The sequence below is a fragment of the Vicugna pacos genome, chromosome 29, assembly GCF_048564905.1.
Source record: "Vicugna pacos chromosome 29, VicPac4, whole genome shotgun sequence".
NCBI classification, from domain to species: Eukaryota; Metazoa; Chordata; class Mammalia; order Artiodactyla; family Camelidae; genus Vicugna; species Vicugna pacos.
In genome coordinates, this window is record NC_133015.1 from 22051703 (window position 1) to 22065518 (window position 13816).

Sequence of the window (13816 nt, forward strand, 5' to 3'; positions counted from 1 at the left end):
GGTGGCAGCCGGGGAGGGTGAGAGGTCCTCAGTGTCCAGATGTGTCCTGAAGGAAAGCCTGGCAGAGGTGCTGATGGGTCACTTGTCAGGCCCAGTGGCAGACGGCTGGGGATGGGTCCAGCGAGGCCTCCCTCTGAAGTCAGTCTGGGGAGGAGCAGCTTTGTTCAGAACGTGACTGCCCGGAGGAGGGGTCCCGTCAGACTTTGGAGGCCTTCCTCTGGGCTTCAGGGAGGGGGCTGAGGCTAGGACCCTCTGCTGGGCAGTCGCCAGGCCCCAGGTCCTTGGGAAGCCCTGGGGTGGCTGCGGTTTCCCGGGACAGTGTGGGCAGGGAGGTCTAAGGACTGAGACCCTGGCCCCTCTAACATTGGAAGTTGAGGGGAGAGCAGGGTCCCCCAGAAGACGGAAGAAGGTGGGGAGAGCTGGGAGCAGGGGCTGGGAAGCCCGCTGGGAAACTGCCCCAGGAAGAGCCGTCAGCTTTGTTGCATGATCTGAGGACAGGATCGGGGAAGTCCTGACAGCTGGCTATTGGATTTGGTGCCTCAACGATCTTGTGCATCTATGCAGACCTGGCTAGGGGTGGCCGCGGTGACAGGGAAGGGAGGAACATTGGTCCTGGGCCCAAGAGAAAGTGCAGTCAGCTCTTGCAGAGAGTTTTGCCACAAAAAGGAACAGAGAAATGGCAAAAGGAGGATGTGAGACCAAGGGATGGTTTTTGTCTATGGTTTATTTCAATGGGAGAAAGTGCAGCGTGTAGTCATAGGAGGAGAGTTTCTGAAGAGCTGACGGGTTGGGGGTGGTCCATGTCCTTGGGCTGGCAGGGTGGCTGTCTGGGGAGGCCAGGCAGACCATCCGTCAACATGGGAGGGAGGCAGGACTAAGGGTGCAGGTGTGAGGACGTCAGTGGTCCTGGTGGGGGGTGCTGCTTGTCTCACGTGGTGACTAGTGTCCTACGTAAGGACAGGTGGCCTGGCTCATCTCTAGAGAAGAGACATTCCTTTATGTCAATGAATGAATTGCATACCACAGTGACTTTCTTTTACCTGTTTCTTGGAAAATCAGCACTTGGATCAGCTTCCGTCTCCTGCCTGCCTGGTTATTTGGTGCAGGTGGTGATGTTCATGAAACGTCTCAGACACTGTTTATCCGGCACAGGTCGCGACCTCGTTGCTTTGATGAGTCTCTTTTTAATTTTATGTTTGTTATTTTAATATCAGAACTTTAAAGCCATACTGATATTAATTCAAGTGCTTTTGGAAATAGAAATTATGGTAATAATGATTCAAATTCGATTCAAAGCATCCTAATTTATTGTAATACGTTACTATGACAGTGTTTAATTGTTTTACAAGTATTGATTTGTCTTTCTCAGGTATATTTCATTAAAGAACACAACATTGTTGCCCCGTATAAAACAGAGAGGGTAAGTACAGCTTTCCATGTACTCCCAGCAATCAGTGTCTAGTGATTTTGACCAGTAACATCTTGTGTCTCTAGTAACATCTGTAATGAAACATAATCATAATGGATATTTAAAAGCTTGTTACCTAGCAGTTATAACAGAATTCTGATGGTACTTTTGGACAGACTTTAGTCCAAGAGATTTCAGTTAACTTTTTGACTTAAAAGTAAATGTGTGTATTAGAGAGGGAAAGCTTGAATTACTAAAAGTTGAAATCAGAATGTGTGTCATTTATAAGATTCTCTGATGCTTATTACTGAGGACTTCTTTTAAATGTTTGAGAAATAGAGGTTATAAAAGATCCTTATTTAAGAGCGTGGGAATCATTTATAAATTCTCCTGGTCAAGAAAGCTGTCTGAGTGGACGTGAACACAGGACTTGTCAAGTGAGCCTAGACGTCACCTTCCACTGCTCTGTGCTCTGCTTAATGCTTCAGCTCAGCATGGGGGCAGGGACAACTAGCAAGAGTTTCTTCAGGACCTAGAGGCAGGGCTGGTGCTCCTGGTAATGACAGCTCTGGGATTAGGAGAGCCGCCCTTTCTGAGCAGACACCGGCCCACAGGCTGAACCGCGACCCTGGTCCCGGGCCAGCCTGCGGCCCCTCAGCAGCAGCTAGGGGGCGCCCGGGCCCGGGCGGTGGCCTCCAGGTTCTCCCTACAGGAAGGACTGTGTGCGCCAGGCACTCAGACACAGGACTCCTGAGATTTCTTGCTCTCAGGGGAAGGGTAGTTCTTCATTGCAAGGGGCTGGCCCTTACGTGCCAGCCTGCCCCCAAAATGTGTGCTCCCTCCACTCATTGACAAAAGCCCTGGGGGGTAGTGGGAACCCCCCCAGTTGAGAACCACTGACTGGTTTGCTCTTCCTGTAAAGGCTCTCCTGACACCCACGTAAGGTGCAAGGTGGCTGCAAAATTACATCAAAGGAAATGAGTAAGGTCTCCTGAAGCAAAGAGAAGCTCTTTCATTCCCAGTGTGAATTAGAACACTGGAGGAGCCTCATGTTTAAAGGGGGGAGGGGATGGTGACTCCAGTGATGGTGAAAATGACAGAAGAGGAAGCCCTAGACCCTCATCCCTCTTGTGGAGAAACTGATTCAGAAACATGAACCGATTCCCTTTGTGAGAGACCTGGAAACCGGTTAAGAGCCGCCTGCACTGCTGGCTGGCGTGGAATCAGCCACATTGCAGCTGGTAGGAAAATCAGCAGCCTCCTTCCACTATAGTCCCTCCCCCGGCACAGTGCCACGTGGTCACAGGGAAGCCCAGCTCCCGTCCTCTCCCTGGGGAGGGAGGGACGGGGCGGGACCGTGTTCCAATGTTCTGACTTTTGGGGGCAACTGTTCTGACTTTTGGCAAGACAGACCACATGTGAGGTCACAAGCAAGTCAACAGATTTAGGAAGATTGAAATCATTCCAGGCATCTTTTCCAGCCACAGTGGAATGAAACTAGAAATCCACAGCCCCAGGAAAATTCACATGTACGTGGAAATTAAACTACATTCTTGCACAACCAGTGGGTCAAAGAAGAAATAAGAAGGGAAGTTTAAAAATAGCTCAAGGTGATCAAAAGGAAAACAGAACATACCGAAACTTACAGGATACAGCAGAAGCCGTCCTAAGAGGAGGTTTAAAGTGATAAATGCTTACCTTAAAAAAAAAAGTCTCTGAAAAATTGTGTTGAACACTGGAATTTGACACAACACTGTAAAATGATTATGAATCAATAAAAAATGTAAAAAAAAAAGTCTCAAAGGAAAAACTAACTGTGTAACTCAAGGAACTAGAAGAAGAAGATTGAACTAAGCAAAGTTAGCAGAAGGAAGAAATAATAAATAGAGCAGTAAATCCACTAAACTAGTAAATTCTCCCCTGACGCCCCCCCCCCCCGCCCTGTTGCAGGTGGACTGAGGGAGGACACGCCAGGCAGGTCCGGGCACTGCCCAGCAGAGGGCGCTCGTGCCCCTGCAGTGATACCTCCTGACCTGCTGCTGCTTCTCTGCCTTTGACCGGGTGTGTCCCTCTTCAACAGGGTACCATGGAGTATGTCTTTGAATTGGATGTTTCAGGCAAAGCGGACGATGTTGTGGAGACACTGCTTCAGGTAAGTCAGTGCTTTACTCAGACCTTCACTGGTGGACTTGGGCAGAAACTTTTAAGAATTTCATATTTATGCATCTTAACCAAAACCGTAATAACCTCTTTCAGAAATATGAGACAGATTTACTCAACTGGGTTGAACTTGAAAACTGTACATTTGTAAGAAGCCACAGACAGAGCAGAATCGCTCTTGACTGTTAACTAAGTGAACAGAATGGTGGTGATTTTTTCATTGCTTCTAAGGAAGTATCTGTGTATCATCTGAGAGAAGAAATAAATTCGTGTCTGTTTCTAACATTGTAGCTTCACAGAGCATCCTGCCTGGACAAACTGGGGGACCAAACTGCTATGGTAAGAGTTTCTGAAGATCTGTGGCTTTACTGTGCATTAACCTCACTCATACATATTCATATCCACCCTTCTTAACTGGTTGTGTCTTAATAGATAACAGCTATCTTGCAGTCACGTTTGGCGAGGACATCGTTTGACAAAAACAGGTAAGATTGGATGATTTTGCTTCCCGACGATGAAGGCGGTGGGTGGCGTCATCTCATGCCTCATGCACTGTGTCCAGACCTGAGGACGGATGTCACCGTCTGCCTCACCCACACCTACCCCCTTGGGGGAGTGGCCCGGCCTCGGTGCCAGAGCAGCGTGGGGGCTTCCTCGCCTCCTCTCCATGCTGCCGTCTGTCTGGCAGAAAGGCCTGCTGATCCTGCGCCCCGAGGTCTGCCCTCTGTGAGCGCGTGTCTTTTCCCGCATGCCCAGCTGGGTTCAGGCGGCCCGGACCCCTGAGCGGCTCTCAGCTCATCCCCTGGCCCGTGGCTTCCCTTCACCAGTCTCTCCCCACCGGCCCTGATACACGATGAACATGTGTTCTGTCTAAAGAACTGGCTTGTTTACATTGCTTGTCTGTTTACAGCCCTTCCAGATGCCCACTGCCTTCAGGGCAAAGTCTCGACCCCGCCTGCACAGAGCGCCTGTGTGGCCCTCCTTTCCGCTGCTGGTCACCGTGGCTGCTCTGGAAGCCTCTGCTCCAGATGCTGGGGGTGCCCCGTGGCCCCCCTGAGCCTCTGCACCTGCTCCCGTAGAAGGGATGCTCAGCCTCCTGCCGCTTTTGCACCTGGCTACCTGGCTGGCTGTTTTTGGGGGGGGAGGGGTGATTATGCTTGCTTATTTATTTATTTTAATGAAATGTACTGGGGCTCGAACCCGGGACCTCGTGCGCGCCAAGCACGCGCACTCTGTACTCCCCCCCTCACACCTGGCTCACTCTTACTTACTCTTCCCGTGTCAGCTTAGCTGACACTTCTTCTGGGAAGTCTTTGTGACCCGCCAGGCTGTGATACGTACCTTCCAAAGGTGTCTCCTAAGGCTGCGTTCTTACTGGTCTAATGGTTTTACTCATTTTTTTCTCCTTTTTGGGGGCTTTTCCAAGTGTCCAATATATTTTCTGCACGTAACTGTATTTTCCTACCAGCCTGTTCTTGTTTCTTGCCCTGCTTTAAGTAGGTTTCCTGATGTTACGCAGGTTTGGGCTCTGTCTGGTCTGTAGCTCCTCTGCGGTTCCCCTGTATGGATTACTGTGGCTTTCTGATAACCAGGGCACCTGGTTGTGCCGGGTCCCGCACCGTGTCTTCCTTTTTACCTTCTGTCTTCACTCTTCTTGGTCTTGTGTGCTTGTGTATAAATCTAGAGTCAGCTTCTCAAGTACCGTAAAGGAAAGCCTGCTGGGGTTTGACTGAGACGGCGCTCAGTCTCTCCGTTCACGTAGGTCTTGTCTACTGTCTTCCTTGCGCAGCAGGACGGTGCAGCTGGCTGGTGCTTGTGGTCAGGGTGAGAGCCCGGAGGTCTCTCTCACGTCCTGCCTGGGGAGGAAGCCTGTCCTGCCGTGTGCTTCTGTCCCACTTATAGGCGAGACATTTTTACCCGTTGTTTGACGATGTAATTGCCTTAAAATATCAATGAGTTGGGTTCTGCCCCTCTAGTTTTTTTTTTTTAATTAGTAAAACAAAAAAAAATGGACTTTTGGACTCGTTCGAGCAGTTTAGGAGGGAGTAGGGTCACCTTTGGTTTGACTGCAGGAACTCCACAAAGGCTGTATTTTGGACTGACTGACACTCAAGTAATTGGAGTTGTGTAGCCGCAGCCTTGCAGCTGTGTGAGGTAAATGCTCCCCGTGAGCATGGTTTATATGACTGTAAGAATAGGTCCTAAGGACATGAAAGTAGAAAATTATGTTCATGTAAGAACAGTTCCAGTGCTGACTCTTTGCGGGAGGAGTAAAGACTTCAGCTAAAGGGCTGTGTGGTGCAGTTTACCCTCCTGTCTTCGGTGATACATAACCTCTTCAGCTTTTTAAAAATCAAGTATTCATTATAGCCTTTAAAAGAAAGTCAGTTTTATTTAAGTGGCTGATCTGTATCACCATTTTTTTTTGTGTTAAACGTAGCGTTTAGACACAACGTTCTGCAAAGTCACACTGCAGCTCGTCAGATAAAGTGACACCTAGGAAGTAGATCGAGTTCTGATTTTTTTTTTCTTGTTTTTGCTGGAAAATACATTCACAGATTCCAGAGTGTCTCTGAAACGTTGCATATGGAGTGCAAAGCAGAGATGGTGACACCTCTGGTGACGAATCCTGGGCACGTGTGCGTCACTGACACCACCCTGTACTTTCAGCCTCTCAACAGGTACCCGGTGAGTCAGCCCACAGGCCAGGGGATGCGTCCTTTGCATCGCAGTGTTTGTCTTCAAGCCCTTTCCCGTGAACTTGACTTCACAGGCACCGAGTTCCCACGTCTTGGGGAGGATCAGAATTGCCCTCCCCCCTCCCACCTCTGGTCAGGCTCCCCACGTTCTCCTGATGCACGTGCACCCGAGTTTGAGCTCTCCTGGCCTATTTTTGGCCAGCTGGGGATCACTTGCTGTGTTGTGAAAAGAACCCCTGCCCCTCGTGACTTTGTAAAGGATCATTAGAGGTTTATGCCTCCTCAGGAGCCCGTCTGCACGGGGGCAGTGGAATACGCTGAGATCAAGGGAAATGGGTGTTTTCTGCGCCCACCTTGTATATAAACCTAAGTCGAGATTTCTTGTTTGTCCTTAATTACAAACAAAATCTTCAGGTCAGAATCTTTCCCCAAGAAGCAGACGGAGTGGTCCTCTCCCCGGGGCAGAGGTGCCTGTGGGGGTGGATTCTGTGATCGGGCGGCTGTGAGGCTCCTAGTACGGTGGTGGAGACGGGCTTCTGTCACGGCTCTAGCCTCACGAGTCCAGAAAGTCGGGATGAGCTCCGATTACCGCACTCAGCCGTGCAGAGCTCAGGTGCTTCGTCTAGACCTGGCCCCTGCGCAGAGTGGTTGATTGACAAGAGTAGAAGTCCTCAGACTCTCTGATCGTGCACTCGGACCATTCGGCCAGCAGCATCAGTCAGAAAAGGACCGGTTCTGACACAGTAGGCTACACCCTGGAAGGGCTACACACGTTCTCATCCTGTGTCACCGAAGCCCTAGTGCTTCCCAAGTGAAAGGTGGTGCTGTGACAGTTGTGTCCACCAGGTGGCGGGGCACGCTCGCCCGGCCCTCCAGGGGGCACAGTGCGCATGCTGCTGGCATTCTCTGCGCTGTAGTCGAGGGGCTTAGCCACCACTGTTGCTGTGGCTCAAGTCAAACCTTTTGCAGAAGTAACCGAGCGTGTGCACAGGGTCCGTGGTGTGAGCCGTGGTCCCTTCCCAGACCTCGGGGCTGGTCCTTGGCCATTCTTCAGGCTCCTTCCACCCCTGCAGGTGCCTCTGAGGGTGCTCCACCCTCTCGCTTGGGAGGAGGAGGGTGGATGTGTCACCTTTGAGCCAGTCTCAGTGCCTTTTCTGCCCTCATTCCTCTCTGCCTGGTGTTTTACGACTCCAGAGAAGCAAGAAACATTTTCCTCCTTGTACAGAAGGTTTAGGGGCCCTGCTTAATACCACAGTTACTCATGAGCTGTAATACACTATTGTTTTTAAGGAGGTGAAAAACAGGATTCTTAAGGATGTATGTCGGTTCTGAGCAAACCGTAGGTCTGTAAAGACAGCAGGGTTCCTGAGAGTTGTCCGTACCAGCCCTGTACCCCTTCTCACTCGGCACCTTTGCAGTACCTGGAAGGGTAGAGGCATGTGGTATCATTTTGGGGGACTGAGTGGGGGCCCGGGGACTTGTCCACCGTCACAGAGCTGGTGGAAAAGGGCAGACCAGCATGTAAGGGGAGAGATGCCCTGTTCTGAGACCTCCCTGTCCAGCTGTTCCCACGTTCACGCCAAGAAGGCAGGACTGCGTCCCCTTTGCCTCTTTCTGACACTGAGGGTGGCTTCTCGCTGTCAGAACGTTCGTGTGTGTGAGACTGTCTTTTTACTTTTCAAGACACCCGTGGTCCAGATAACCCTCCAGGACGTCCGCCGCATCTACAAACGGAGGCACGGCCTCATGCCTTTGGTGAGTTCCCGTGGGCCGTCTGTCGTGCGGGGTGACTGTCTGACCCTCCAGGTGGTCTCCTGACTTGTAAACACTCGGGCACGTCTGGAAAGTGCGGGTGTGTTGCGCTGTAAGCAAACGGGCTCTGAATCTTGCAGCGCCTTTTGGATGAGCTGGAAACTTATAAAGGTCGCCTTCTCTGTAGGTCAGAGGGCTGTTGGGAAAATGTTTCTGGCTCCACGAGCAAGCAGGCTAGTGTGCCCTGGAGTCCCTCCGTCCCAAGTGCTCAGGGTTTCTGGGTTTGCGTGGGGACAGCGCCTGCAGATCCAGTCCAGCACCACCCCCCGGTCTTGGCGCCTGGGTCTCCCAGTACAGTTTGGAAGCTGTTACCAGGTCAGCTCTCAGTGGAGTTGCCTTATATTCACTGTGACGTTATGTTAATTCAGCACTCGGGCCTGGTGAGCGGGAGAAAGAGATAAAGAACCATTCACATCACATGGGCGGCTCTCCCATCGCCCCCCCTGAATAAGCACGTCCCCTCTTCTGTTAGTCTCACCTGCTTCCTGTAGAAAACAGTCCCACGTGAGGCGTGGTCCCAGGGGGCTTTAATTTGACATCAACGTAAATCTGTCCTCTGAGGCTTAGCCAGTAAGTTGGTGGCATTACAAAAGCACTGCCAAATTTTAAGCGTATCATTTTTGCGTTTTGTGTTGGTGAAGTTTAACTGTTTCCCTGCCTGTGTTACTTAAAAGGCCACTCTCCCCTTCCAGTGCTAATAGAAGGTTAGGGAAATAGGTCCTATAAAAAATCTCTTCCTCTGGGCGTAGAGGTGGAGTCAGAAAAAGAGAAGAACCTGACGTTGCCTGAGTCCCTTCTGTGTCCTGGGTGATTCCTATACAGTGTTCGTTTACCTGCAGCCCCTGTGCGGTAGGTAATGCCCTGCTTTACCAAGAAATTGAGCCTCAAGGGTTCGCTTCCTCGGTTCCCTCAGCAGTAGCAGTGAAAGCCTGGAGTGGACTCTCGGGCAGCTCTGTGCTCACCCGTCCCCGTCTGTTCCCGTCCCATCTGGGCCCGACCAGCATGTCCACACAGCTGGTTTCCTTAAGGATAATTGCAGCCTATTAAATGAAGGACTTGCTCAGTGATCTGTGTGTGAAAGTGACATGATTATTATTTAATTTATAAAAGAAAGCTAAATATCTGTGTTGGAAGAAGATACGGGAAGACCTGGGTCAGCCAATTTTGAATTACGAAATCACAGATTCAGAAATGCTGTTATCAGTAGCAATGTTCAGCACCAACAGAGGTTTCATGAAGTTGAGCTGGGATACACGTCCTGTTCTTAGGACGTTTGTGTGTATTGCTGAATCCGATTTATAGTTGGAGAATATGCATACGAAACCGACAAAAAACAGAGAAGTTTAATTGGTAGGCCTTGGTGGTGGTGTCGCTTATACTGGGATTGAAAGGTGAACGCGGTTGGATTCTTTTCTTTCTGGACTTGCAGGGCTTGGAAGTGTTCTGCACAGAAGATGACCTGTGTTCCGACATCTACCTGAAGTTCTACGAACCTCAAGACCGAGACGACCTCTACTTTTATATTGCTACGTATCTAGGTTTGGCGCTCACCCTTCGTTTTATCTGTCCATGTGAAGGTCGTTCAACTCCCGAGTAACTGGGACAGGAAGGAACGAGAAGAAAAGTGCTGTCTCGAGAATCACCTCCCTGTGGTTCTGTTTATTTCTTCTCATCAGCAGCGCTGGGTGGCAGAAAGGCATTTTAAAAAACTAAGGGAAACAGAAATGAAATTTGGTAATAATTCACTCCAATTCTGTATTTTAAAAACTCGTGATAAATATATTTAAATATTTTTCACATCTAAACAACGCCCCGATTGAATGGATTACAAAGAATCCCCTAATTACTTTTGTGTCCAGTTATGAAAACCAGGGCTGAGTTTCTTCATGGGAGACTGGGTTATCCAGTCATGTGTTTGTGATCATTAACTGTGGTCTTAAGTCACAAAGCTGGAAAAAGTACAAAAGGAACACATGAAAAATGTAACACGGTCCCACGGGAATCAGTTTGCCTGTGACTAGTATTTCCACGATCTTCCGTAGGAAACGTGAACTTTCCCACCTTTATCCGAGAGAACACCTGTGTTTTTCTTTTCAAGCATAAGCACGTGTAAGTTGTATGGCTGAATTAGACCCTTGCTTTCAGAGCTCACGTTGACTAGAATGGAGTGACTTCTAAAAACATGTTGGGGTTTTGCTACCACCACCTGAGTTTTGTTTGCTGCCCTGGTGTCCAGAGAAGCCGTCTGCGCCCTATGCAGCATACTCCCTCAGAAAGGAAATTTCCTGCAAGGAGAAATAGTTTATTTTCAGTAAGGAACATACTTTGTTAATTCATAGCGGCTTTTAGAATTCATTATTTTTTTCTTCTCACATTAAGCTGTTCAGTTTAACTTAATTTGGTACAAGTTTACTTTTATCTCCTGCCTGTGGATTTAATTTTTTTCATTTAACTTCTCTAAGTCTAACAAGATTACAACAAAAAACTCAATTTTCATGGTGAGTCCTAAAAAAAAATCTCAAGTCAGAAAACTTGCCGTGGCCTAAAGAGCCTGCTTCTGTGACGCCGTCGGTTCTGCCTGAGTTTATTCCTCGTATTGTCCAGACTTTCTCTGATGTGTTCTGAGAATGGAAAATCAGAGGATGCGTGTTTTGATTTTTTTTAAGCCCTTTCCTAGTAGGTGATTAGAGAAGAAACTTGGCAAAATAAATAAGAATAAATATCGAATCAGCAAATGACTTAGATACGTTGCTTGATGCAGCCAATAAAAAGCAAAATTTCCTGAACAAAATAGAACAGTTGACTCATTTTACAGGAAAGTTATCGTCGGTGCCACACGGTCTGTGACTCCGTTTTTCGTGTGGTCTTTCTGGCTCTGCGGGGTTGAGAAATCGCTTCCTCCCGACACAGACCTGTTTTCTCCCTCAGCAGTTTTTCTTCTTTTCCTTATTCCTCACTTGCATAAATAATATGTAGTCGTTCACAAATTCACAGTAATACCGCTCTTCCAGATCTGAAAGAAAACTGGAAGACTTTGGTTTTGATTTCGTTAAAAATGTAGGAAACGAACTTTTACCGTCCTGGCTTCTTAAGGGCAGTGAAACTCAAGCCCGTTTGGAGGGGTTCTTTGTTAGCACATGTTGTAGCCTATATGTAACCTAGTAAATATTTTGTTACCGTGTAATATTTATACATTTGCTCCGCACTTTCATACTTGGCTTACAGCATGTATTTAACAGGTATGATAGGTTTTATATCCTGTATTTAGTAAGTTTCCCTCCTGGATCTTAGAGATGCTCATTCTTAACGGAATAGATCGTAGCCTGCTTTTCTTGTTCTAAAATGGGCTTTTCAAAGAGGGTGGGAGGGTCTGTGTGGGAAACATTGGCAGGGCTGTCACGTGCGTGCGGGCGCAGTGGTGACCCAGCGGCCTGTCCCCGCAGAGCACCACGTGGCAGAGCACTCGGCCGAGAGCTACACGCTGCAGTGGCAGCGGGGGCACCTGTCCAACTACCAGTACCTGCTGCACCTCAACAGCCTGGCCGACCGCAGCTGCAACGACCTCTCCCAGTACCCTGTGTTCCCCTGGGTGGTCAGCGACTACAGCAGCCCGGAGCTGGGTAAGGGCCCCCGCGCTCAGCGCAGAGAGGACGGGCCACCGTGGAGCCACGTTGTGGTTCCTGAGCAGAGTCAAGTCCGTGGCCGCCTTACCGCTCGGGGTGGCCGGTCTCCCCTCCGCGACACCGGAGAAGTGTTATGTGAATTCCACGCATCCGTATGTTTCTTACTGTCACTGAATTTTTCTATTCCTGAAAAAAAGTACTCACCTGCTTCTTGAAGGACACACCCAGAAAACGCGTGTAATTTTAAGCCTGTGTGACCATTATTACCTCTTAGTACCACGCTGTGAAATAAGTTTTTCACTTGGAAAATTGCATCTCAGGTTATATTATTTGTAAATTCACATTCAGAAATGTGATTACTGAACGTAATAGCTATTCATGATGGGACTCTTAGAAAGTACTGACTCAAAGGAGGAAGTAAAAATGATCAATTATTACATTACTGAGAGATGATTGTTTTAACTTTGTGGTGTATAGACTGCATTCTCAAATTATTTTAATAGAATGATTGTATTGTAACTTTATTTTGTAATATCTTAAAATTAGATATTGTGAGCAATAAATTACTTTTGGCAGTTCATAAATTGAACTCTTGTACTTGAAAGGGGTAACAGAAGGTAACATTTTCTAGGAACACAATTTATTTCTGATAATGTTCAGGTCCCCAGTTCTCGAATTACGCTGTTATCACAGAATAATAATATTCACTGTGATTCATACCTAAAAAGTAAATCTTGGCAGAAGAATAATGGCTTTTGAAATTTGTTTATTTTTGTTGTTGTTTTACTTGGAATGTAGTTTTTTTTAATCAGGTCTCTTTATAAAAATCAATATGCAGGGTATTTTCACATTAGAGATGTTACCTGAGTGGCTGTCACTAACTTAAAACGCCCACATTCTAACCTTTATAGCTGTATAAATAACCATAGGAAATACCGTAATTCTAAAGGGTCTGTCTTGATTTTTTTAAAAAACTATTTATTATTTGGAAATAAATGTGTGCGTGCGAATCAGTTCAGGGAGATAACATTAAGTATAAGCTTGCTTGCTTTACTTATTTTAATTCAGTACGTTTTAAACATTTGTTTATTTTATAGATTTGTCAAATCCAGGAACCTTCCGGGACCTCAGTAAGCCAGTAGGGGCCCTCAATAAGGAACGTCTGGAGAGGCTGCTGGTATGTGGGCTCGGGGGCTCCTCGTTTCTGAGCAGCCGGGAGCCCTGGCCTGGTTTCTGTAGCACCTGGAGCTCTTTTCTTGCAGACTTAGGGCGGGTCTATCCCAAGGGACCAAAGGGTCCGCGCGGGTTTTTTCTCCCTCCCATCTCTGCCCACTGCCGTCCTTGCCCCATGAGTTTTGCTGCTCACCATTTGCATTTTTGCCTCCGATCCAGGAGGTAAGAGGCTGAGCTGATGGCAGATTTACTGATTTATTTTCATGAGGGTGCTCTCGGGTGAATTGCACAGGAGATGCATGAAATTTCCTCTCTTCAGTCCAGCCCCAGCATTGTTACCCCTGGGCCAAGAAAACCAAGACCCTTCTGGCAAGAATGCTGTGTTTATTCAGATCCCCGCTCTTTGTCATGGTCTCCTGTTCCTGCCCAGGAGAGAAGCGAGGGGATAGATAGAATGTATCCGCGCCGGGACTCCTGCAGGCTTTTGCTGCCGGAGTCACGGCCGCGCGTACCCAGCAGCGCTCCTGCTCCGTGTGTTGCAGGCGCGCTACCAGGAGATGCCGGAGCCCAAGTTCATGTACGGCAGCCACTACTCCTCCCCGGGCTACGTGCTGTTCTATCTTGTGAGGATCGGTAAGATGCCGTCGCCGCTCCCGGTTCAGCGTTATTTCACGTGGACTCTTCCGCGAGGCTGTGATCATGATCCTAACTCTGATTTTTCTCCCCCTTTAGCGCCAGAGTACATGCTGTGTCTGCAGAATGGAAGATTCGATAACGCAGATAGAATGTTCAACAGGTGTGCCACGATGCCTCGCCTAACACCCCTTACGCTTTCTAATTACGCATGCGCGGTGTGTTCACGTCTGAACCCTAGATACAAACAAAAATGGAAGGAAATGTAAAAAACCACTGCAGAAATTGCTCTGCCTGTTCCTCTCAGG

General features: G+C 48.3%; 1 protein-coding gene across 6 annotated transcripts in view; it reads left to right on the forward strand.

The window, feature by feature from the left end:
- Window positions 1–13816, forward strand: part of NSMAF (neutral sphingomyelinase activation associated factor) — a 44396-nt gene that overhangs the window by 17603 nt on the left and 12977 nt on the right. For 5 of the 6 annotated variants that reach the window (XM_072951926.1, XM_072951927.1, XM_072951929.1 and 2 more), the window contains 11 exons: window positions 1370–1420; window positions 3489–3560; window positions 3860–3907; window positions 4001–4053; window positions 6127–6256; window positions 7951–8022; window positions 9509–9617; window positions 11523–11699; window positions 12800–12879; window positions 13418–13508; window positions 13608–13671. In XM_072951926.1, coding sequence (XP_072808027.1) covers window positions 1370–1420; window positions 3489–3560; window positions 3860–3907; window positions 4001–4053; window positions 6127–6256; window positions 7951–8022; window positions 9509–9617; window positions 11523–11699; window positions 12800–12879; window positions 13418–13508; window positions 13608–13671 — 947 coding nt within the window. Of the gene's footprint in view, window positions 1–1369; window positions 1421–3488; window positions 3561–3859; window positions 3908–4000; window positions 4054–6126; window positions 6257–7950; window positions 8023–9508; window positions 9618–9645; window positions 9814–11522; window positions 11700–12799; window positions 12880–13417; window positions 13509–13607; window positions 13672–13816 lie in introns of those variants that run through there. The other variant, XM_072951930.1, reaches the window with a different exon arrangement.